The sequence below is a fragment of the Mirounga angustirostris genome, unplaced genomic scaffold, assembly GCF_029215605.1.
Source record: "Mirounga angustirostris isolate CCGP_5_RB_7025 unplaced genomic scaffold, mMirAng1.0.hap1 SCAF_4, whole genome shotgun sequence".
Lineage (NCBI taxonomy): Eukaryota > Metazoa > Chordata > Mammalia > Carnivora > Phocidae > Mirounga > Mirounga angustirostris.
In genome coordinates this window covers 161,281,049-161,303,989 of record NW_026991712.1, presented here as the reverse complement: position 1 = coordinate 161,303,989, position 22,941 = coordinate 161,281,049, and the positions used below count along the sequence as shown (strand labels likewise).

Sequence of the window (22,941 nt, the reverse complement as noted above, 5' to 3'; positions counted from 1 at the left end):
CGGAACACAGCAGGAAGGACTAAGAGGAAGGCACCTCCTCCAGGGCACAGGGAGGGAGAGGATGGGTGCAGAGACAGGCAGGTGTGCAGACTTGCGGATGAGGGGCCAGGCGGCCAATGATGCACTGAAGGAGCAGGTGCAACAGATGTGGCCGAGGGGGCAAGCTGTAAGGACAGGGCACCTGCGGGGCATGAGTGGAAAGGCCAGCTGGACAGAGTATTTGGGGTGATGGCGAGGTCCATGGCAGGATACGGGAGAGGGAGGCCGGGGTGGAACGGAACAGAAGGTCCTTGGGAATGAGGAAGTCAAAGAACCAAGAAGCGAAGGGGTGGGACAGGTTACCAAGGGCACTGAAGTCACCCAGAGTGGTGACAGGACTTCCCATGAATGAGAACATCCAGGAAAGGTGGGTAGAGAGAAAGGGGGCAAGGCCGAGCGGATGGAGGAGTGGCAGAGAAACCGAGAAGCTTCCACCAGACAACACCCTCTGGTGAGAAGTGGAATGAGCCAGGATGGGGTGGGGACGGAAAGCAGAGGGGAGGAGACCCCGCAGAGGGCAAGTTCTGCAGGGACTCAGAGAGAGGTCAGCCTGTGAGGCTGGCTGGACATGCCCATCGGCACCTGACCCGCAGATTCTCCCTGTTTCCGTGCCACGGGATTTTGAGCAGGTTTTGAGACCGACCCCTGGCTTCCTCGACCTGCCCTAGTGCATCTGTCTCCGAGGTGCTCCTGGGCAGCTACTCCTGTCCTGCACAGCCCTTGCCCGGAAGGGTGCTCCTTATACCCCTCTCTCCCAGTTCCTCCGCCTGCCTCCCTGAGCTCTTAAGCTCCCAGCCAGGACAAGAGGCTCTCAGCTCCTGTCCATTCCTACTTTCCCAACAGGTCCAATATGGGCGTCTAAGCACCAGAAAGGAGCTTACTACTCCTGTCCTGCCTCCCTGACTGTCCTGGCCCAGGCAGAGGGGCTCCCAGACCCCCAGGTCAAGGATCTCCCCTCCTTAGTCACTTTCAGTGCTCCAGTCAAGGCCAGCAAACAGTGCCGTGTGAATACTCGCTGTCCCTCCAGCCCACAGGCAGTTCCAGGATGCTGAGATGTGCTGGGATGTGGCTCCCCGAGCAGCCATCGCTCGCCTCTGCTCCCCCCCCCACCCCGCCCCCGGCCCATCACATGCAGACTTTCCACCCCTCAAGTCTGCTGACCTCAGCCCCAGCCTGGTACCTCTGCATGCAGCAGAGTGTGGCCCTGGGGAGAAGGTGGAAATACATGCTATGAGCTTTCTGCTGCGTGCAAAAGGACTGGAATCTTCTCTGAAACAAACTCGAGCTCCACATCCTTCCCCCTCCTCCCACCCCCTTTCTCTGCCCACTCTCCTGCAAGCTTCCTCCTGGTGAATGAGTTCCCCTCCCTGGCCTCCCCCCTCCCACACACAGTTTCTGCCTTTCTTCCCTTTGCCTGTGTTCAAGGGCCTCAAGATCCCTTGCGGGCAGGGGCTGGGGGCCTCTGAGCGCCTCAGGAGAATCCTAATCACACTGGAGCAGCCGGAGCTTGATTCCATCCTCAGTGATGCCTTCTGACATTTAACGAGCTAAGGAGCTCAATCCCCTTCATCCCAGCGCGGGCTGAGCTGGAGGCAGCGCCGGCTGCGGCAGGAGCAGTAAGTGGGGGAGGGGCCGGGACCGCGCCGGCCCTGCCTGGATCTACACCGCAGGATGCTTGCGTGCGCAAATCTGCATGTGTGCGAATGCACGCACAGACAAAGGGGCCGTGAGCACACGTGAGTGTGCCCAGGGCCACGACCCAGCAGGAGTCAGCCAAGCCGGGACCAGCCACCTACCTCCTCCACATGGCCAGCACGCTCATCACAGAGCCCAGGACGAGGAGGGCTGAGACGGTCACCACGGTGACGACGACCGCAGGGTTGTGGTCCCTGGACCCTGAGGCAGCTGGGGGTAAAGCAGGAGGTTGAGGCAGGCCGAGGGCCAGGCTCCGGGGGCCGCCCCAGGGCAGGCTCCTGCCCTGCCCCCACAGCAGAAGGCCCACGGGGGCGCTTGGAGCTTCCTCCTCTCCCTGCAGTCCAGCTCTGCGAGAGGCCCCGGGGTCCAGACAGGCAGGCCTGGGCCTCCCTTTGGCCTTTCAGATGGGCATGACTTAATGTAGCTCTGCAGGGGGAATGGCCTCTCACCTGAGCTCCCCGGCCCCATCCGGACCGCCGCCGCCAATTACAGTAAGGTAACATTGAATGCACACTTACTCAGGATACTGTGCCACGTGCCTTAACTAAATGACCCTGTTTCACTGTCACAACCAGCCAGTAAGGTGGTGGTGTCTCCATTTTATAGCTGAGAAGACCGACATCGAGAAAAGTTGTGCAGTTTGCCCAGGGTCCCACGACTACTAAATGGTAAACCTAAGATTTGAGCCTGATTCCAAAAGCCTCTACTGTGAGCTATTTCCCCAAGTGAGGGGTCTAGAGGACCGCAGGCTCCCAGCCCCGTCTATCCATCCCTCCATCCCTCCATCCATCCAACATGTGTGACAGGCTGGCGCCAGCACTTGGAAGGCAGTGATGAATGAGCCAGAATCCCTGCCCCGGAGGAGGCTAGAGACCAGTGGGGGAGACAGAAACAAAATTCCTAACTGTAGAATGAAAACAGAAACAGAGAGCTGAGCAGAGACACGCTCATTTCTTCCTAAAGCCAGTGAGGAAGGCTTCACAGAAAAGGCGTGGCATCTGCACTGGGCCTGGGAGCTCGGAAAGGTTCTGGTGGTGCTTGGGCGCACAGGCAGGGTCTGGAAAATGGCAAGCCATCCCATGGGGCTGGGAAAACAGGCCGCATGGAGGCCAAGAGGGGCCAGATGTGAAGCTGGATGGTGGGAGGAAAAAGGGAATGGGGGGGGGAGGGGGGGAGGAGACAGCACCTGAAGGGCCTGGGATGCCAGGCCAAGGAGCAGGGACTTCATCCTGAGGGTGACAGGGAGCCAGGGAGCAATGGACAGAGTTCCTGCCTGAGGGGAAAGGGATGAAGGTATCTGCTGGGTTGGAAGCAGGGATGGACAGGAGGTACCTGAGAGAGGGGGAAATGTTTAGGAAAACTATTGAGAATGGGGGAGATGCTGCGCAGTCCTGGAGACTCCGTTGAGATTAGATGAGGCGTGGGACGCAGGTCTCAGGCCAGCTCCAGGCTCCAGGACAAGAAGGGCGGGCACAACACAGCATCCAGGGAGTGAGGGAGCATTTCCCCGGGGAGGATCCACAGTGGCTGGGGCGATATGGGGCCAGGAGGGGCTCAGAACCTGGGAGCTGAGGTTGGATCCCCAGGGCTGTTAGGAGGATGTCACAGTCAAGTGACAAGGGACAGAGGAGGAAGGGAGAGTTAGACGCCAACAAGGCCAAGGTCAATGAGCGGACTTTAGAGCCCATGGTTCCAGAGGTGGGGAAAGGACCCGGGGTCTGGCTGGGGCAGAGGTGGGTGGCGTTGCCAAGAACTGTTTGAAATGAAGTGTCCATGTGGACCTGGAAATGGAGACAGGGCGGTTGTGGCAGGTGGCTTATGAGATGTGCCCCCTGGATTCCCCACCTCCTGGTATTCAGTCCCCTTGAGTGTGGGCTTGACATAGTGACTTGTTTCTAATGAAGAGAATGCAGCCGAAGGATGGGATGTCACAGACAAGAGACTGTGGCTTGTCTTGGGCACCCTCTCTCTCTCTCTCTTACTCAGTCTCTGAAAGAATCGAGTTGCTGTGTGATGAGGAGCTCTAGGCAGAAGCCCAAGAGGCAGAGAACTGCATGCCTCCAGCAAAGAGCCAGCAAGAACCCGAGCCTTGAGACAACTGCAGCTGTGAGGGACCCTGAGCCCATGGCACCTAGTTAAGCTGCACCCAGATGCCTGGCCCACAAAAACCATGAGAGAACAAATGTTGGCTGTTTGCAGCTACTCGGTTTGGGGTAATTTGTTATGCAGCAATGGGTAGCTGATACAGGGCTGAAGCGGGATCCTTAATCGTGCTCCTGAGTTAGGGTCACAGATCACTGGAAGAAGGGATCTGCAGACTGGGAGACCTGTTCCCCCAGAGCCTGGGCCACAGCCAAGGAGGCCGAGGGTCCAAGCAGGGTCTACTCACTGGGAAGCACCAACTGAATGGAAATCATCGGCCCATTTCAGCTAACAGCCCCCAGCTCCCACCCCCACCACACTCACTCCAGCCAAACCTGTGCGCCTTTGTTCAGATGGATTCGTCTACCCCACATGCCTTCTCTGCCCATCTCCACACATTCAAATGCTCCCCAGCCTTCAGGACAGAGCTCTAATCTCCTCCTGCCAGCACCTGGCCAAGGTCTGGCACAGACAGGCATTCGAGCGAGAAGCGCTGTCTCTCTTCCCAGAACCCAAACTCCCTCAACATTTTATCTCCACCTCCCTTTGGGCTCCAGCTCTTCCTATCTTGGATTAGACTCATGTAGCAGGTTGGAAAGAATTATTATCTTGACAGCTGGTGTCAGAATGCCTCTTAGGGGGAACTGCCTTTGTCTGGGAAAATACTTTCATGAACTGCTCAGGGTAGATAGAGGTGAGACCCTGAGGGCAGGGTTCGCAGCAGGCAAAACCACCAAAGCCACAGCTAAGCTGCTCATCTCTCGTCATGAAAGGGAATTTGGGGGTGGGGGTGGAGAGAAGAGGAGCCAGGGGAGGGAGGTGAAGGGAGGAAGCGGGTAGCATAATACCACGGGGGAGAAGCCAGAGCCGTTTTAAAATCAGGGCATCTGATGTTCAGCTTTTGCTCTGTTTTGTTGTTTCATCTTGATAATAGCTTTATTGGGAGAAATGATTCACGTACCATACAATCCCCCCACTGAACGTGCACAACTCTCGCTCTGTTTTGTTTTGTTTATTGCTGTGGTGCGACCCCTTTGTGTCCCCAACCTTCAGTGAAGTGTGCTTCTCACTCTAAGGCCGAGTGGGGAAAGGGACGGCATCCCATGTTTGAGTCTATATCACGGCAGAGAGAAAGAAGCAGAATGGGAAAGAATTTAGCCTTCGGAGCAAGAAGTGACCATGAGACTACAACTCCTCCCAAGAAAAATAGCAAGAATCTTGGAGAGGGCACAGGATGTTTCTACAAGACACGGGAGGTCCTGGGAGGCTGGAGATCCCAGCTGAGACGTGGCTTATAGCTGTTCATGAGCCCCTCCCCTGTGAGCTCCCCCAGGACGAGGCCCTCCCATTTAATTCATGTCACTGAATAGGCCCTCGTTGATGGATTCCAAATTCATTAATTATTTAGGTTGTAATTAAACTGTTCTGTGGGCTCCCTTAATTGCATGGATAACCACCCCCACCCCAGCTGGTCTCCCCACCTCAGCCCCTCTCTACATACACACATCACTTACCCTCCCCTGGGGTCTGCACTTCAATGGAGGGATTGAAGCTCTGGGTCTCCCAGGAGGGCCCCGGGGAAGCTGCCCGGATCTGAAAGACGTAGCGGGTAGCCGGCTTCAGGTTGGTGACTGTGACTGCAGGTGCCCCTGTCTTCACCGTGGAGTAAGTCTGCTCACTCTGACCCTGAGGAAGGACCAAGAAGTAAGGCTCAGCCACAGGGCCAGACCCGCGCTCCTTGGAGAATGATGGGGGCCAGGAGTAGGGGGGTGGAGAAGCGCTGAGGCGAGCATGGACCAGGTGGGAGAACCTGACTCGGACCATCTAGGGAGGGCTCCGTAGGCTTCTTCCACAGGCTCTCCAACCCCTCCCTGCACCCAAGGTCCCAAGTACACTCAGTGGTATTTGTGGCTAAGAGCAGTAAGAGAAACTCCAGAGAAGACGCTAGATCCCCCTTCGGAGGACAGACGTCAGGGCCTCGCGGTCCAGAGGGTGAGCTGGGCCTGATGCCTCGGAGGAGTGAGAAACAGCCCTGACACCTGCCCGGCCCCTGTCGGCTCACACAGATCCTTCTCTTTGTCATCTGGTTTTCACAGACAAGGACTGGGGCACAGAGGGGTGGAAAGACTCGCCCAAGGCCCCTGCTGGACAGTGGGGACAGCGGTAGCTGTCACGGAGGGAGGGCCGGCTCACTGCCCGCTGCTGAGCTAGACTCTTCGGAGGCCTGGGGCTACCTACAGCACCCGCAGTAGTAGTTCTCTCTTCCTTTATAGGGGACAGTCGCATCAGGGAAGGGTCAGAACAACACTGTCTTGATTCCTTTGGGTCCCGTGCGTACTTTATATCATACTGCCCCCAGCACATCTGATAATGGTGTGTACTGGGGATGCGGCCATCGTTTCGTCTCTGCCTGCCCCCCCCCCAACCTTATTAGAGCCCCTGCCAAGCTCACAGCCCCTCATTATCATGTGGTCCAGTTCTTTGGTCATGGTATTCAGGAATGGGGAAGACTCTGACCTGAACTGGGCCAGTCGGAATCTCTCTTCCAGGTATCTGAACGACCCAGGGAAAGACAGTGAGACAGGGGCTGCAGGCGGGACCTCTGAGAGACGGGCAGGGTAGGGGCAGGGCGGGGCGAAGAAACAAGGCTGCTGTCCTGGGCCGCCCTCATGGGCCCTGAGCAAGCCCCTGTGCAGAGGACACAGGCACTGGTGTGCACAGAGAAGGGCAGATGAGGAGCACCATGCCTCCAGGACTTGTGGTCCCGGGCTTCCCTGCGATGACCCTGAAGCCTTTCACACGGAACCCCTTTTGTACAGGCTCCTCTTTTCAAGGGTTTTGGTTCCCTGCAAATTCACAGCCCCTTAGGGCCTGGAGCACCCACCCAGCTCTGCTTCGGGACTCTGTCTCCTATGCGCTGACCCCCACCCCATGTCAGTTCAGTGAGGCCTCTGTGAGCAACGACTGCGTGCACGGCTCCTTCCCAGTGTCCTCTGCGGTCTCCTAAACCTCAGGGCTCCTCAGAGCTCTGTCTCGGCCCCTCTTCTCACGCTCAATGTCCTTCTTGGCCTTCTCTTCCGGCCCTTGGCTTCATTCAGCTCCCAGCCCTATGCTGAAAGGCCCCACCTCTTTTTCCAGGATAGGCCTCTGCCTTGAGCTGCAGACCCCCAAGTCCACCTGGATGTACCAGGGACCCCCTGAACGTTGCATGGGCCAACCCCAGCTCACCCTCTGAGCCCAGACAGGCTTCTCCTCCTCCATGGATGGCACCCCATCCCTAGATCTCCCAGCAGTGACTCAGGAGTCCCTCCTCCTTCGTGTTCACTCCCCACCCACCCCCAACTCACAGCTCTCAGTAGACTTCCAGTATTCAAAAACTATTATCTGATTCAGCTAAGAAGTCCCTCGAGTCACTAAGGGCTGAGTGAAGTTCTGACACATGACATGCTGAAGATGAAAGCAAGGTTTTGCTTGAATGAAGAAAACTGGCACCAAGGTGAGAAACACTTTAACAGTAGATTACATATCACATTTAAAGATGATAAATTTATGGGGAAAAGAGATAGTGGATTGGGACATATCTCCATTTGTCAAGTCGAGGTTGAACTGCAACCGTAGATTGACAACAGATACAAGAAGTCAGCAAAAATTGGCAAAAGCATCCTATAAGGATCAATCGGCTAGATGGAGTTTACAATAAGGACACTGTATATCTTTTCTTCTTATCTGTAAACGATGCATTACACATCCTGTATATCAGTAAAACTATAAAAATAATTCATACATCCATTCATTGTTCTGGAGAGCAGGATGTTAAACATTTACCAGCACACGGCCAAGTTCCAGTGGACCACCTGACCTAGGTCAGACATGTTTGTAAATTTTGAAACAATATGGTATTTCTGCATTCTTTTTCTTAAAAAGGGTTGCAAATTGTATGTATATGGTCTGACCACGCAAGACCTGGATCAGCCCCCAGGGAAAGCTCTTAGTCAACTGTAAACACCAGGCAAAAGTGGTGACAATGGAGCTGATGACTGGTGAGGAGCAGAGAGGGGGGACAGCGGATGAGCAGTGGGGTCCATGCACGGAGTGGAGGGGACAGGAAGAAACTCAGGCCTTAGGAGGCCGGTGGCTATGTTCACAAAGAAAGTAAGGAGGACTTTTTGCGGCCAGAAGGTAGAAAAGGAAGCGGCTGCTGGAGACAGACCACAGCCCCTGAACGCAGACCCAGGTCCCGCCCAGACCCCGCCTCACCTTCTCGTAGTATCGGATCTCGTATTCGGTGCCGTTAACCCCCGGAGCTCCGACGGGGATGGGCTCCCGCCACGACAGGGACACACTCTGGGGCTCCACTCGGTCCCTGCGGATCTCATCCTCCTCCCAGGGCGCTGAAAGTAAGTAACGCCGGGTTCTCCACGGGATCCCACTGTGGGTCAGGGCCCCTGTGGGCGCTGGAAAGGCGAGGCATGCAGGGAGTGGGGGCGGGGCCAGGTGGGTGGGGCGGGGCCAGAGGCTCTGAGGGGCGGGGTCTGAGCTGTTGAGTCCAGAGACCAGAGGGAAGGGAGGCCGCTCTCACCCCACAGCTCTCAGCTTCCCGGGTCTCTGCGAGGAAGGGAGGGATGGGGGGGGGGGGTAGGGGGTGCCCAAGCCACCTGCTGCTTGCCCACCCCCTGCACTCCAGCTGCCCTAGTGGTGGCTGGTTCTAATCTCCCAGGTCCTTTCTACACTCTCTGTGGTTTGGAGACATTAAAGAGCATAGGAGGCAGGAAAACAACCTACTTAGCTACTCTGACGGTCTGGTCGAGAGGCAATACGCTGGACGCACTAGGGACCGCAGGAAACTACCTCGTCATAATAAAGACCATATATGAAAAGCCACAGCCAACATGCTCAAAGGTGGAAAACTGAAAGCCTTCACTTGAAGATCAGGACCAAGGCAAGGATGTCCACACTTGCCACTTCAATTTAACATATACAGAAGTCCTAGCCAGAGAGCTTAGGGCAAGAGAAAGAAATAAAAGGCATTGAGATTGGAAAGAAAGAAGTACAATTATTTCAGTCCACAGGTGACATATTCTTATACGTAGAAAATCCTAAAAATTCCACAAAAACACCGTTAGAACTAATAAATGAAGACAGCAAAGATGCAGGATACAAAGTCAACACACAAAAATCAGTCGTGTTCCCACACACTAACAATGGACAATCCGAACAGGAAATGAAGAAAACAATCCCATATACAATTGCAGCAAAAAGAATAAAATACTTAGGAATAAAGTTAATGAAAAACGAGAAAACATTGCTGAAAGAAATTAAAGAAGACACGAATAAATGGAAAGACATCGTGTTTATGAAGTAGAACACTTAATATTGTTACAATGTCCATGCTACCCAAAGTGACCTACAAATTCAACTCAATTCCCATCAAAATCTCAAAGATGTTTTTTTGCAGAAATAGAAATCCTAAAATTCATATGGAAAAATCAAAGGACCATGAATAGCAATATGACCTTGAAAAAGAAAAACAAGGCTAGAGGCCTCACACTTTTTGACTTCAAAAACATTACAAAGCCACCATAATCAAAACAGTTTGGTACTGGTATAGAGACAGAAATACAGACCAACTGAACAGAATAGAGAGCCCAGAAATAAACCCTCACACGCACAGTCTAATGATTTTTGACAAGAGTGCCAAGCTGACACACTGGGGAAAGGACAGTCTTTTCAACAAACAGTGCTGGGAAAACTGATTATCCACATGCAAAGAATGAATTTGGACCCTTACCTTATACCACATACAAAATCTAACATGAAATAAATTACAGACCTAAATATGAGACCTGAAACTATAAAACTCCTGGAAGAAAATAGAGAGGAGGGTGCCTAGGTGGCCAGTCGGTTAAGTGTCTGACTCTTCTTTTTTTTTTTTTTTAAGATATATTTATTTATTTTAAAGGGAGAGTGAGAGAGAGAGAGCACAGGGGGAAGGGCAGAGGGTAAAGGAGGGAGGGAGAGAGAGAATTCCAAGTGGACTCCCTGCTGAGCACAGAGCGTGGCGCAGGGCTCTATCTCACAACCCTGAGATAATGACCTGAGGAGAAATCAAGAGTCCGGACACTCAACTGCCTGAGCCACCAAGGTGTCTCTGTATCCAACAACTTGATCTCAGCTCCGAAGTCTTGATCTCAGGGTCGTGAGTTTGAGCCCTGCATTGTGCTCCATGCAGGGCATGGAGCCTACTTAAATAAAATAATAAAAATATATTTAAAGGACACCTGGGTGGCTCAGTCGGCTAAGTGTTTGACTCTTGATTTCAGCTCAGGTCATGATCTCAGGGTCATGAGATCGGGCCTCACAACAGGCTCTGCACTCAGCACGGAGTCTGCTTGAGAGTCTCTCTCTTTCCCTCCCTTACCCCTTTGTCCCTCCCCCCTCAAGTAATCAATTTTAAAAATATATTAAAAAAAAGAAAAGAGGGGGTACCTGGGTGGCTCAGTCAGTTAAGCATCTGCCTTCGGCTCAGGTCATGATCCCAGGTCCTGGGATCGAGCCCCGCATCGGGCTCCCTGCTCAGCGGGAAGCCTGCTTCTCCCTCTCCCACTCCCCCTGCTTGTGTTCCCTCTCTCGCTGTGTCTCTCTCTGTCAAATAATTAAATAAAAATCTTTAAAAAAAAAAAAGAACATGGATAAACTCTGAAGGCATTAGGTTAAGTGAAATAAGAAAGACAAAGACGAATACTGCATGATTTCACTTATATGTGGAATCTAAAAAAACCAAACTCATAGAAACAGAGAGTAGACTGGTGGTTGCCAAGGGCTAGGGGCTGGGGGAAATGGGAGATGTTGGTCAAAGGGTACAAACTTCCAGTCAGAAGATGAATAAGTTCTAGGGATCTAATGTACAGCAGCAGGGTGACTCTAGCCAACAATGCTGTGTCATATACTTGAAAATTGCTAAGAGATCTTAAGCGTTCTCATCACACACACACACACAGTAACTCTGAGAGGTGATGGATGTGTTAACTAACCATATCATGGTAATCATTCTACAATATATACATATACCAAATCATCACATTGTACACCTTAAACTTATACAAGTTATATGTCAATTATATCTCAATAAAGCTGGAGAAAAAAAGAAAATGTGATATAGACGTACAGTTTTTCTGAATGAACTCATTCAGAAGAAAAAAAAAAAAAAAAGGAAATCCTGTCACAGGCTATGACATGAATGAACTTGGAGGACGTGATGCCAAGTGATAAGCCAGTCACAAAAAGACAAATACTTCATGATTCCACTTTATGAGTCATCTACAGTCATCAAGCTTAGAAACAGAAGGTAGAATGGGGGGAAAGAGGGCAAAGAGCTTTTGTTCAAAAACAAAGAGTTTTTGTTCAATGGGTGCAGAGTATGAGTTTTGCAAGATGAAAGAGTTCAGAGGTCTGCTGCACAAGGATGTGCATATAGTTAACACTACTGTATACTATACACTTAAAAATGGTTAAGTTGGTAAATTTTATATATTTCTTTCCCCACAATAAAAAAAAATATTGATGCCCAGGTCACACAACCCAAAACAATTAAATCGTCTTTATAGAGAAGGACTCAGGCATTAGTATCTTTTTCTTTTTTTAATCTTCTCGGTGATTCCAATGTGCAGACAACTTTGAGAATCACTAGTCTAGATAATGTTGAATGGACAGTACTGAACTAAAAAAAAAAGGTAATAATGCCTGATCTGAGGCAGGGACCACCAAGTTACTGGGAGGTAAGATCATGGCCTCACTTTAGGTGTGTTGAATAGAGGGGTTTCCAAGAGAAGATACTGGACAGGCAGCTGGATAGGTGGTTTCAGGGCTCACAAAAGGCATCTGGGAATGAAATGAAGATCCAAGAGCCATCAGAGGGTGACTGGATGAAGCTGCCCAGGAGGATGCAGAGAAAGAGAAAGAAAAGCTCTTAGGAAACAAGCATTTAATTTAAGAGGCAGGTAAAGGAAGAGGAGCTCAAAAATGAGGAACCAGAGAGGTAGCAGGAAAACCAGGAGCAAATGAGATCACAGAAGCCCAGGGAAGAGAGCATTTAAGAAGGTTCCCTTCTGACTCTTCCGGTTATGAGCTATTGGTCCATGAGCAAGAGCCTCTGTTTCCTCACGTGTAGAATGGAAAGAATGATGACCTCGTTAGGCTCACTGTGAGAATTTTATGAAGTCATGTATATGAAGAGCTTAGCACGATACACGACACAGAGCACGCACGCCATGCAGGCTTACCCCCAAGAGGAACCCATGGTTGACAGTGTCATCTGCTGAGAAGAGACAGGGTAAGACCATGATTCAAAGTGCCCTCTGGCTTTAACAAAGTGGAGGGTCCTGGTGACTTCAGGGGATTGAGGGAAGCAGATACCAGGTGGCGATGGGCCAAGGAAGTGGAGACGGGGCGTTTATAGCTCACTCTTTGAAGAGTGCATAAAGATGGCTTCTAGTTGTAAATGGTAACCATCTAGCAGCCCCCACCCTCCAGTCTCTCTCAAATTCTAATTAAAACATAAAGGTACAGAAAGAATTGAAAACCTAGAACACTGGGCGCCTGGGTGGCTCAGTCAGTTAAGCGACTGCCTTCGGCTCAGGTCATGATCCCAGGGTCCTGGGATCGAGTCCCACATCGGGCTCCCTGCTCAGCGGGGAGTCTGCTTCCCCTCTCCCATTCCCCCTGCTTGTGTTCCCTCTCTCGCTGTGTCTCTCTCTGTCAAATAAATAAATAAAATCTTTAAAAAAAAAAGAAAGAAAGAAAGAAAGAAAACCTAGAACACTGCCATAAACTAGTCTTGACAGCTGATTGCCGGAATGGGGGAGGGTGGTGGAGTGCTATATCTCCACCTAGGAGAAAACCAGTGAAACTAGATTGAAAAGTGCAATTGTAGTGAACCCCCAGGCTACGGTGCCCACAGAGTGACCCTGCCTCCCATCCTAAAAATAACTTGAAAGATCTTTTATCCCTCCTCCCACTGTCTGACCCTTAAAAAAAGGCAAGGTCTTTGTCAACCGGACAATGCATATAGCCATCACTCTCTTGCACAGCTGCTCTGGAGGAAGAGTGTTCTACCTATTCCCCAGGAGTGCCTCTCAGCCTAAATCCACTTGGAGATGGTAGCTCGCAGAAAAGACATGGGTTCAAGGGGGGAGAAGTGAGGAAGCATCCGACGAGGAGGCACAGCCCCTTGCAGATACGGATGGACAGCACAGATAGGAAGAGGCTAGGAATGTCATTTTTTAGAACTGCGTTTGTTGAAAGCATCAGAATGGCCAGGATACAGAGGTGGGAGAAGGTTCCCATTTCAACCCCACAGAGACACATTAGATGAAAGCCTGCTAACTCCAGAAAATGGAGCTGAAAACCAAGCCCAAGTACCTACTTTCCCGCTGCAGATCAGTGATGAAATTCGGTCAGCAGCCAAGTGGGACCAAGAACACAGCACACATTACTGGAAAACCATTCAACAGCCATGGCCCCCTTCCTTGCCTGCTTTTGATTCAGGGTGTACTGTCTCCCCCCACGGGACTCAGGTTAATTCTGATTGTTCTAAAGTATCTGTGTGCACCCATTTCCTGTAACAATGATTGGGGTCGGGCTTGTAACCCAGTTCTGGCCAACACAAGGAGTAATCAGCTAAGGGGAGGATGGATTCTGGGAAAGGTTTCTTGCTCTTAAAATGATACCTACAGGGTGCCTGGGTGGCTCAGTTGGTTAAGCGACTGCCTTCGGCTCAGGTCATGATCCTGGAGTCCCTGGATCGAGTCCCACATCGGGCTCCCTGCTCGGCGGGGAGTCTGCTTCTCCCTCTGACCCTCCCCCCTCTCATGTGCTCTCTCTCTCATTCTCTCTCTCAAATAAATAAATAAATAAAATCTTTAAAAAAAAAATGATACCTACAAGGAAGAAACAGTTCTTTTTCTGCTCTAGATGGTAAGGATGTGATGTCTGAAGCTGCTGCATTCAACTTGCCACCATAAGGGAGCCAGCCTAATGTGATAAGGATGGCACAGTAGAAAGACAGAAAGAACCTGGGTCCTTGAGGACCCTGATGAGCTGCCGAAGTAACCATGGTCTATCTCCACTCTTAGATAAGCTAAGAAAGCGTTTTTAGGGTGGCGCCTGGGTGGCTTGGTCAGTTAAGCATCTAACTCTTTGATTTTGGCTCAGGTCATGATCTCAGGGTCATGAGATCAAGCCCCATGTGGGGTTCCATGCTCAGCATGGAATCTGCCTGGGATTCTCTCCCTCTCCCTCTGTCCCTCCCCCTGTTCCCTCTCTCTCTCTCAAAAAATAAATAAATAAATAAAATATTTTAAAAATCATTTCTAGTTGGGCACCTGGGTGGCTCAGTTGGTTAAGCAACTGCCTTCGGCTCAGGTCATGATCCTGGAGTCCCTGGATCGAGTCCCGCATCAGGCTCCCTGCTCGGCAGGGAGTCTGCTTCTCCCTCTGACCCTCCCCCCTCTCATGTGCTCTCTCTCATTCTCTCTCTCAAATAAAATAAATAAAATCTTTAAAAAAAAAAATCATTTCTAGTTAAACACCAGCTGGATTGAGATTTATTGTTACTTGCAGCTGAAAGCCTTACAAACCAACCCAAGGGACAATTCACACATTGGGTTTTTTGGCAGACACTAGCTATCTCCTTGTTCAAGAACAAGGAAACAGAAAACACCAAGAAATCGGGCTCATGAGAAAAACCTTTTGGAATAAATGAACAGTAAAATTATTCTGAAGATCCAGGAGGAGCAGCTTCTTCCGAGGGATTTAGTGTGACAGAGAAACAAGTGAGGCGATTGTCTGGCATCTGCAAGAAGAGGAGAGAAAACACAGCCTCCCCAAAGAGGGAGCAGAAGGTCATGAAGGCACAACAGGCGGAGAAGAAAAAGAAGATCGGGGGGAGGTACAAGTGGAGAGGGTGAGTGCGGCCCGTGGGGAAACTACAGGTGCATTAGTGAAACCGAAGCATTTAAAAGAAAAGGCGCTGCAAACATAAGGGATTTTGACAGAATCACATGCAGGATGGGAACATCAAGTAGACAAGAAGAAGGCAGTAGAAATGAAGAGTATATTTACCTTATACATGGAGAATGAGAGAGCAAAACGGAGCACGGAAATAATACACATTGCTTTCAAGTAGCCATGAAGTAATTGCTGACCCTACCCTTTCACAACAAAGAAAACCTCAGTGGTGACTTTAAAGATTTTTTATTTACTTATTTGCGACAGAGAGAATGAGAGAGACAGAGAACACATGAGAGCGGGGAGGGTCAGAGGGAGAAGCAAGCTCCCCGCCGAGCAGGGAGCCCGATGTGGGACTCGATCCAGGGACTCGACCCAGGGACTCGATCCAGGGACTCGACCCAGGGACTCGATCCAGGGACTCGATCCAGGGACTCGATCCAGGGACTCGATCCCGGGACTCCAGGATCATGACCTGAGCCGAAGGCAGACGCTTAACAAACTGAGCCACCCAGGCGCCCCTCAGTGGTGACTTTAAAAAGGAAAAGTTGTGCAAACTTCTTTCTCTAAGCATGGAGCAAGAAAATCAGAAACAAAAATAAACGCAAATCATCCAGAAATTGAAACACATTCTCTAAAATAAATTCAGGCAAAACAGCACTACGAGAAGAAAACCACAGGTCTAAATCTTCATGACCTTGAACCAGGCAGTGTTTCTTCGATAGGAAACCAAAGGCACAGGCACCCCAAGATTTCACCAAAATGTCAAACTCAGAGCTTCAAAAGACACGACTCAAAGCGAAAGACAGGTGTCTGCCAGCAGCATGACTGGGGGGCGGGCACAACGGGGGAAGGTGGGCAAAAGGTTCAAATTTCCAGTTATAAAACAAGTAAGTCCTGGGGCGCAATGTACGGCACGGTGACTCCAGTTAACAATACCATGTTGTGGGGCGCCTGGGTGGCTCAGTCAGCGAAGCCTCTGCCTTCGGCTCAGGTCATGATCCCAGGGTCCTGGGATCGAGCCCCGCGTCGGGCTCCCTGCTCCACGGGAAGCCTGCTTCTCCCTCTCCTCCCGGCTTGTGCTCTCTCTCCCCGCTTCCCTTAAATAAATAAAATCTTTTTTTTTTAAGATTTTATTTATTTATTTGAGAGAGACACAGAGATAGGGAGAGAGAGCACACTCTCAAGGGGGCCCTCGTCCAGTATGTCCTTCTGAAAAGGGGAGATTTGGACACGGAGGCAGACACTCACGGAGGGGAGACAATATGAAGACCCACAGGGAGAAGAGGCCATGTGACTGGAACCTGCATCTACACGCCAAGGAGGAGGACGGACTGCCAGCAAAGACGGGAGGCTAGAAGCAAGGGAGGATCCTCCCCCGGAACAGTGGGAGAGCTCTCTGCTCGGCTGCCACCTTGATTTCAGACTTGCAGCTTCAGCAAGTGGGAGACTGCACATTGCTTTGGTCTGAAGCCATCTGATATTTGGTACTGTGACAGCAGTCTTAGAGAACTAGAAAGGCCGGGCGCCTGGGTGGCTCAGTCGTTAAGCCTCTGCCTTCGGCTCAGGTCATGATCCCAGCGTCCTGGGATCGAGCCCCGCATCGGGCTCCCTGCTCGGCGGGAAGCCTGCTTCTCCCTCTCCCACTCCCTCTGCTTGTGTTCCTTCTCTCACTGTGTCTCTCTCTGTCAAATAAATAAATAAAATCTTAAAAAAAAAAAAAAAAAAAGAAAAAGAAAACTAGAAAGGCCTTAGAAAACTTAGAAAAATACCAAGGCCTAATATCCAGAATATATATATTAAAAAAGAGAGAGAGAGAGAGAGCTCATAACTCAATGACAAAAAGAAAACCCAGCACATGAAAAGATGTTCAACGTCACTAGTCATTAAGGAGATGCAAACCCAAAGCACAGTGAGATCCCACTCCACACCCACCAGGATGGCCGTAACCAACAAAAACACAAACCGGTTTCGGCGCCGAGGTGGAGAGACTGGAGCCCCTGTACATTGCTGGCGGGAATGTCAAATGGCACGGATGCTTTGGAAGACAGCTTGGCAGTCCCACAAGAAGTTCATCGGTTCCTCAAGAAGATAAAAAGCTACTGTATGTTTTAGTCAGCTCCGGCTGCCGTAACGAGACACCACAGACTCCGAGGCATCAACAACAAAGATGAATTTTTTCCACAGTTCTAGAGGCTAGAACTCCCAGATCGAGAGGTTTACAGATTTGTATCTATAGTATTCTGGTAAGCACTCTCTTCCTGACTTGCAGACAACTGTGTCTTGCTGTGCCCTGTCTTGGGCTTCCTTTTGTGTAGGCACAGAGAGAGCACGGGAGCTCTGGAGTCTCTTCCTCTTCTGTAAGGACGCCAGTCCTATGGGCTTAGGGCCCCACCCTTACGATCTCATTAACCTTACTTCCTCAAAGGCCCTATCTCCAAAGAGAGTCACATTGCGGGTTAGGGCTTCAACCTATGAATCTGGGGGAGACACAATTCAGTCTATAACATCATGGGACCTAGCATTTCCACTCCTACGTATACACTCAAGAGAACTGAAAACATGTCTCTACAAAATCGTGTACATGACTATTCATAGCAGCGTTATTCATAATAGCCAAAAGGTAGAAAAACTGCCCATAAACTGATGAATGGATAAACAAAATTGTGGTATACAATGGAATATTACTCAGCCATATAAGGGAATGGTGTACTGATACACGTTACAACATGGACAAACCTTGAAAACATTATGCTAAACAACAACAAAAAAGGCAGACACAAAAGTCAACATACTGTATAAGTCTATGTATATGAGATGCCCAGAATAGGCAAATCTATAGAGACAGAAAGTAGATTAGCAGTTACTAGGTGCTAGAGGGGGTGGGAGGAATGGGGAGTAACTATTAATAGGTTTCTTTTGGGGGTGATCAGAATGTTCTGGAATTAGACAGTGTGGGTTGCATAACTATGTGAATATATGAAAAAGCACTGAACTGTACACTTTAAAAGGTATGTGAAATTTTAGGGTATGTGAATATCTCCTCAAAAAAGTGACTATACTAAGGATGTGATATATAGGTATAAAAACATACTGGACGTGACCAAACTTATACTCAGAGGAAAATTCATAGGCTTAAAATACGAAAACAAAACTGGGGCACCTGGGTGGCTCAGTCGTTAAGCGTCTGCCTCCGGCTCGGGTCATGATCCCAGGGTCCTGGGATCAAGCCCCGCATTGGGCTCCCTGCTCCACGGGAAGCCTGCTTCCCCCTCTCCCACTCTCCCTGCTTGTGTTCCCTCTCTCGCTGTCTCTCTCTCTCTGTCAAATAAATAAACAAAATCTTTTAAAAAAATATGAAAACAAAACTAAGCACTGAACTCACCTAGAAAAAGACTTCAGGAAAGCAACAGGATGGTATTAATAAAGGTAAAACCATAAAATAAGTGACAAAAGTACAGAACATTGGAATTGATAAACTGAAGAACTGATTCTTTATCATAACCAGTAAAATAAATCTCTGGCAAGGATAATTAACTAAAAAGAAATCTCAAACATATAACATGAAGAATGAAAAAGCAGAGTTAACTACAGATACTGAGGAAAGTTTTAAAATGTACATTTCTAGGCTACTGAATAAGAAAAAGATCATCAAAATATTTGCTATGAAAACACAAAGTAACAAAACTGATCCAAAAAGTATGGAAAAGGTTGAGAATATCATCCAACTTTCCCCTAAAGAAGGTGCAGGGCCCCGAAAGCGATTTTGCACACCTTCAGAGAATGATAATTATGGTATTTAAACTGTTGCAGAGCAGAGAAAAAGAAGAGATTTTTCTTGATGCCTTTTACAAAGCCAGCAAAACTTGACAAATGCTAAAAACTTGACAAAGAACACAATAAAAAAAAAAGCACTAATCTCTCTTGTAAATGTACATGGAAAGAAATAGTAAAATATAAGCAAATTAATTCAGCAAAGTATTAAAAGAATAATACACTCAAATCTAGTAGGGTATAATCTGGGAATGCAAAAAGAGCTCACATTGAAAAACCCATGAATAGAATTCATCGTGCCAATAGGTCAGAGGAGAAAAAACATGCAGTCATCTTGAAAGATGCTTAAGAAGCATTTTATAAAATTAACATCCATTTCTGATTTTTTTTTTAAGTTCAGTAAAAAGTGAAAGCATTATATGGCCAAGTGGCTAAAAGCACAAGGTGTCTACTTACTAACTGGGTGACTGTGGACAAATCACTTATGCTCTCAGGCCTCAGTTTCCTTATTTGAAAGATGATTATCCTTCTATTTCAATGAATGAATGTAGAAAATCATACTGCACAGGGCCAATACCAACCACAGAGCACCACTCAATCAGTGGAAGCTTAGTATTTTTATTAGTAAAATGGAAACAGCATCTCCTCAACAGGATTTTTAAATCCATCTATATCAAAACAGGATTGTTAATATGAAATACCAGATAAAAATCTCCTATCACATATATTACACAAAAGGGGTTTTATAGTAGATCGTTCTAGATATGAATATAGAGATAGAAAAAAAAAAATGTGGAAGGATATACTCCAAGATATTAATAGTTGTATAGCTCTGGGTGAACCGGATTATGGGTGCTTTTTTCTTTTTCTATATTGAATTTTTTTTAATGTAAATGCAATAGCAAATGTTAAGTCACAGTAGAGATAGTAAAAAACATAACAAAACTGTTATTCCAGAAAACCAGACAAATTGGAAATCTCTCCCAAAAGGCAGAGAAAATAGATTAAGAGCTAAAAATGATAAAGGGTGTGACAAGATTTGAGAATCAGAAAATGGATGTACAACCTAAGGCTTAGAGAGATTCCTAGAGAGACATTGGAGCTATCAGAAATTCTAGTCAAAACAGTAACAGAAAAAAAGTTCTTTTCCAGGAATAAAAAACTGTGTGCAAAGCAAAAGTTTTACTAGGTACCAGCCAAACTCAATGAAGAGCGATCAATATTGGTTAAATTTTATTTTCACTAGTAGGTGAAAGAATTATACAAATACACACGCCCAAGCTACTTACACAAGAATAAAAATCACCCTGGCCTCAGACCTCCCCGCAACACAGCTGCCAGAAAACTGGGAAGTGGAGTCACAAACCAATCACATCTCAGATAAGAAAAGACCCGGAAACCCTACCACTCACTTATCCTTCTTGCAAAGGACACTTGAAGGATTACTTGAAGGTGTACCCCAGCCGGGCGAGAGACAAATGAAAAGTCAGTTTCAGGAACTGGGGAAGGCGTAGCACGAAAGGAGTGTAGGTCTTCATTTCCTCATCTCGATTCCAGACTCAGAAATGTGACTGCTACGGGTTGACCAGTGACTTCTGGCGTCCCTACAGCCTGACCCTGCTGTGCCTCCTTGCTCTTCTCCAAGACCAGGGAAGAGGGTGACCGACGCGGCAGGGATGGAGGCTGGGGGACACACGACAGAACCCCTCTTTCTGAGACAGGAGAGGAGGAGGGACGATTCTGCTCTTCTGGCTGAAATTTTTGAAAAGGGCGGGCAGAAGCCTGCGGGGCTGTCCGCCTCTGTCCCCTGGGGGAGTGTGGTGCTGGGGCTCTCCGCCAGGTCGGGAGCTGGGGCGCCCGCCGGCTCCCGCAGACCCTCCCCCGAGACGCCCGCCCCCGCTCTGGCCCAGCGGCAGCGAGTCGCCCGCGTCCTCAGTCCCTCCCCCGGGGCCTCCGGGAAGGGCCGGCCGTCGGCGGGGGTCCCCGCGGTCAGGGATGTTTGCTGGGGGGGGCTCGCCTCCCGGAGAGACGCGGCGGGCGGCCTTACCCCCGGGCCCCGTGGACACGGTGACCTGCGCGTAGGTGGCTCCCGCGGCGGCAGCCGGGCCCGACACGCCGTTGAGCGCCGCCACGCGCACGGTGTAGCGCGCCCCGGGCCGCAGGTGGAGCAGCGTGGCGGCGCGCTCCCGCAGCCCCGCCTGGCGCGGCACGAAGGCCACGCGCGGCCCGCACGGCTCGCACGCGCCCCCCGGGCCCTCGCGGCCGCAGCGCAGGCACAGCAGCGAGTACGTGACGTCCGAGCGGCCGCCCGAGTCGGCCGGCGGCAGCCAGCGCAGCCTCAGCGCCAGCGGCGAGCGGCTCAGGCTGTACTGTAGGTCCCGCGGCGCCGACGGCGGCCCTGGGGGGCGGGGGGCGCCGTCAGCGGGGGGCGGGGCTAGTGGAGGGGGAGGGGCAGAAGGGGCGGGGGGGGGGGCGGAGGGCCGGGGTGGTGTGGGGCCAGGGAGGGGGGCGCGGGGGCCGGTGAGGTGGGAGGAGGGGAGTGAGGGGAGGAGGAGGAGGATGCACGACGGAGCACAGAGTGTAAGGGGCAGGAGTCCCCCTCCTGGCTGGGGCGCAGGGTGAGGTGACGGCGGGGGTGGAGGGGGGCAGTCCACTCACGACCAGTCAAGAAGCCTCACCTCACCCCTCGGTCTCGGGACTCTTGTCCTGGTTTTTCCAACCGCAGGCCCCGGCCCCCATCCCCACCCCAGGCTCCCCTCCCTCCGCCCCGCCGCCTGGGTCGCCGGTCCCCATGCGCCCCAGGCTCCCCAGTGCAGAGCCCCGTGCCCTCGGCAACCCCTCCACCAGGCCTTTCCGGACTCTTCCCCCCCGCCCCCCGCGAACGCTTTCGGGAGGGGCACTCACGGGTGCAGGAGGCCGAGGGCGGCTCGGTGGGCGAGCGCGCGTAGCTGTCCTGGCACACGCAGAACGTGGAGGCGTTTTCCAGGGCCCGGCTGTGCTCTGGGCACGGGGAGCAGAGCAGCCGGCGCGAGGACAACTTGTAAAACCCTGGGGGACAGGCTGCGGGGCGAAGCCACGTGAGGAGGGGGTCTCCTCCACAGCTTCTCTCTCCCCCACTTTCTTGCCTGCCCCATTAGGGTGAGTTTATGTCCTGGAATTGTGCCGGGAAAGGGGGTCTCAGCTACTCCAGCCCTGACCCAACAGCCCGGTACTACCTAACCCTTAGTAAGTGCTTACTGTGTGCCGAACACTGAGTATTTTACTTTTAGTAATTCATTTAATGCTCACAACAGCCTGTGAGGTATGTACTTTATCCTTATTTTTAAAATGAGGAAATTAAGGCTCAGAGAGGTTCAGTAACTTGCCCAATGTCCCACAGCTAGTAGGTGGTGGGATTCCAACCCAAGCAGACACCATGCCACCCTATTGCCCATTGGAAGAAAATAAGCCCAACTCTCTAGTCTTGATGTGAGGCCAGAAGAGAGGTGCCTCCAAGGGGTGTGTCACAGCTCCCCAGGGACAGACACCCACAAACTCCTAGTTACACACACACACACACACTCTCTCACACTGTTGTCGGAGCCCATCCTCCCACCACTAGCATTTGGGGTTCATCATCACAAATCCTCAACTGACACCCTTGGTTGCAGGTTGGAAGTGGAGCCAGCCAGGTGGAGGGGAGTAGACAGGAGGAGGGTGAAGTTTCCCTGGTTCTAGTCTTGACACCCTCCTCAATGACTTTGCTTCTCTCACTTCTCTGCTTCTCTCGCCTCACCCAGGACATGGGTTGTTAAGAGCACAGGCTTTTGTATCTGGACAACCTGGGTTTGCAGCTGAGTTGTACTGCTTAGTTGCTGGTGGCCTCAGGCAGATTGCTTGACCTCTCTGAGCCTTGCATAGAATACCCACCTCAAACATGTTGGTGGGGGACTAGCTGAGATGAAGTGTAAGCTGCTTAGCCCAGTGCAGACAACATGCACACTACAGTGGTCGTAATTACTGTTCCTCCATCACAGGCCTAAAGTGGAAACTGCTAAACACCCACTTGAAAAATTTTCTCACCAGCTGGGCCAGGCGGGAGGGAGGCCGTGGCTCCTGGCCCTTCCTCTGGGAGTTTGGGTGACTCTCACATTGTTCCCTGCCCCCACCCAGCTGGCCTTTCTAGTTTAGCTGGTTCTGGAAGGCTGGCGGCTCTCCAGCCCCAAGAAGACACTATACAACAGAGGGGATGCAGACAAGCCCTCAGGAAGAATGTTCGGCCGTTTGAGGAAGAAGGGAGTAGGCTGA

General features: G+C 50.6%; 1 protein-coding gene across 1 annotated transcript in view; it reads right to left on the bottom strand.

Annotated features, from left to right (window-relative positions):
* The window catches only part of EPHA10 (EPH receptor A10), a 38,850-nt gene that overhangs the window by 6,853 nt on the left and 9,056 nt on the right, over positions 1-22,941 (bottom strand). The window contains exons 4-8 of the mRNA XM_045895452.2: positions 21,559-21,714; positions 20,702-21,052; positions 8,134-8,267; positions 5,391-5,562; positions 1,836-1,944 (exon numbers count right to left, since the gene is read on the bottom strand). Coding sequence (XP_045751408.1) covers positions 1,836-1,944; positions 5,391-5,562; positions 8,134-8,267; positions 20,702-21,052; positions 21,559-21,714 — 922 coding nt within the window. The remainder of the gene's footprint in view (positions 1-1,835; positions 1,945-5,390; positions 5,563-8,133; positions 8,268-20,701; positions 21,053-21,558; positions 21,715-22,941) is intronic.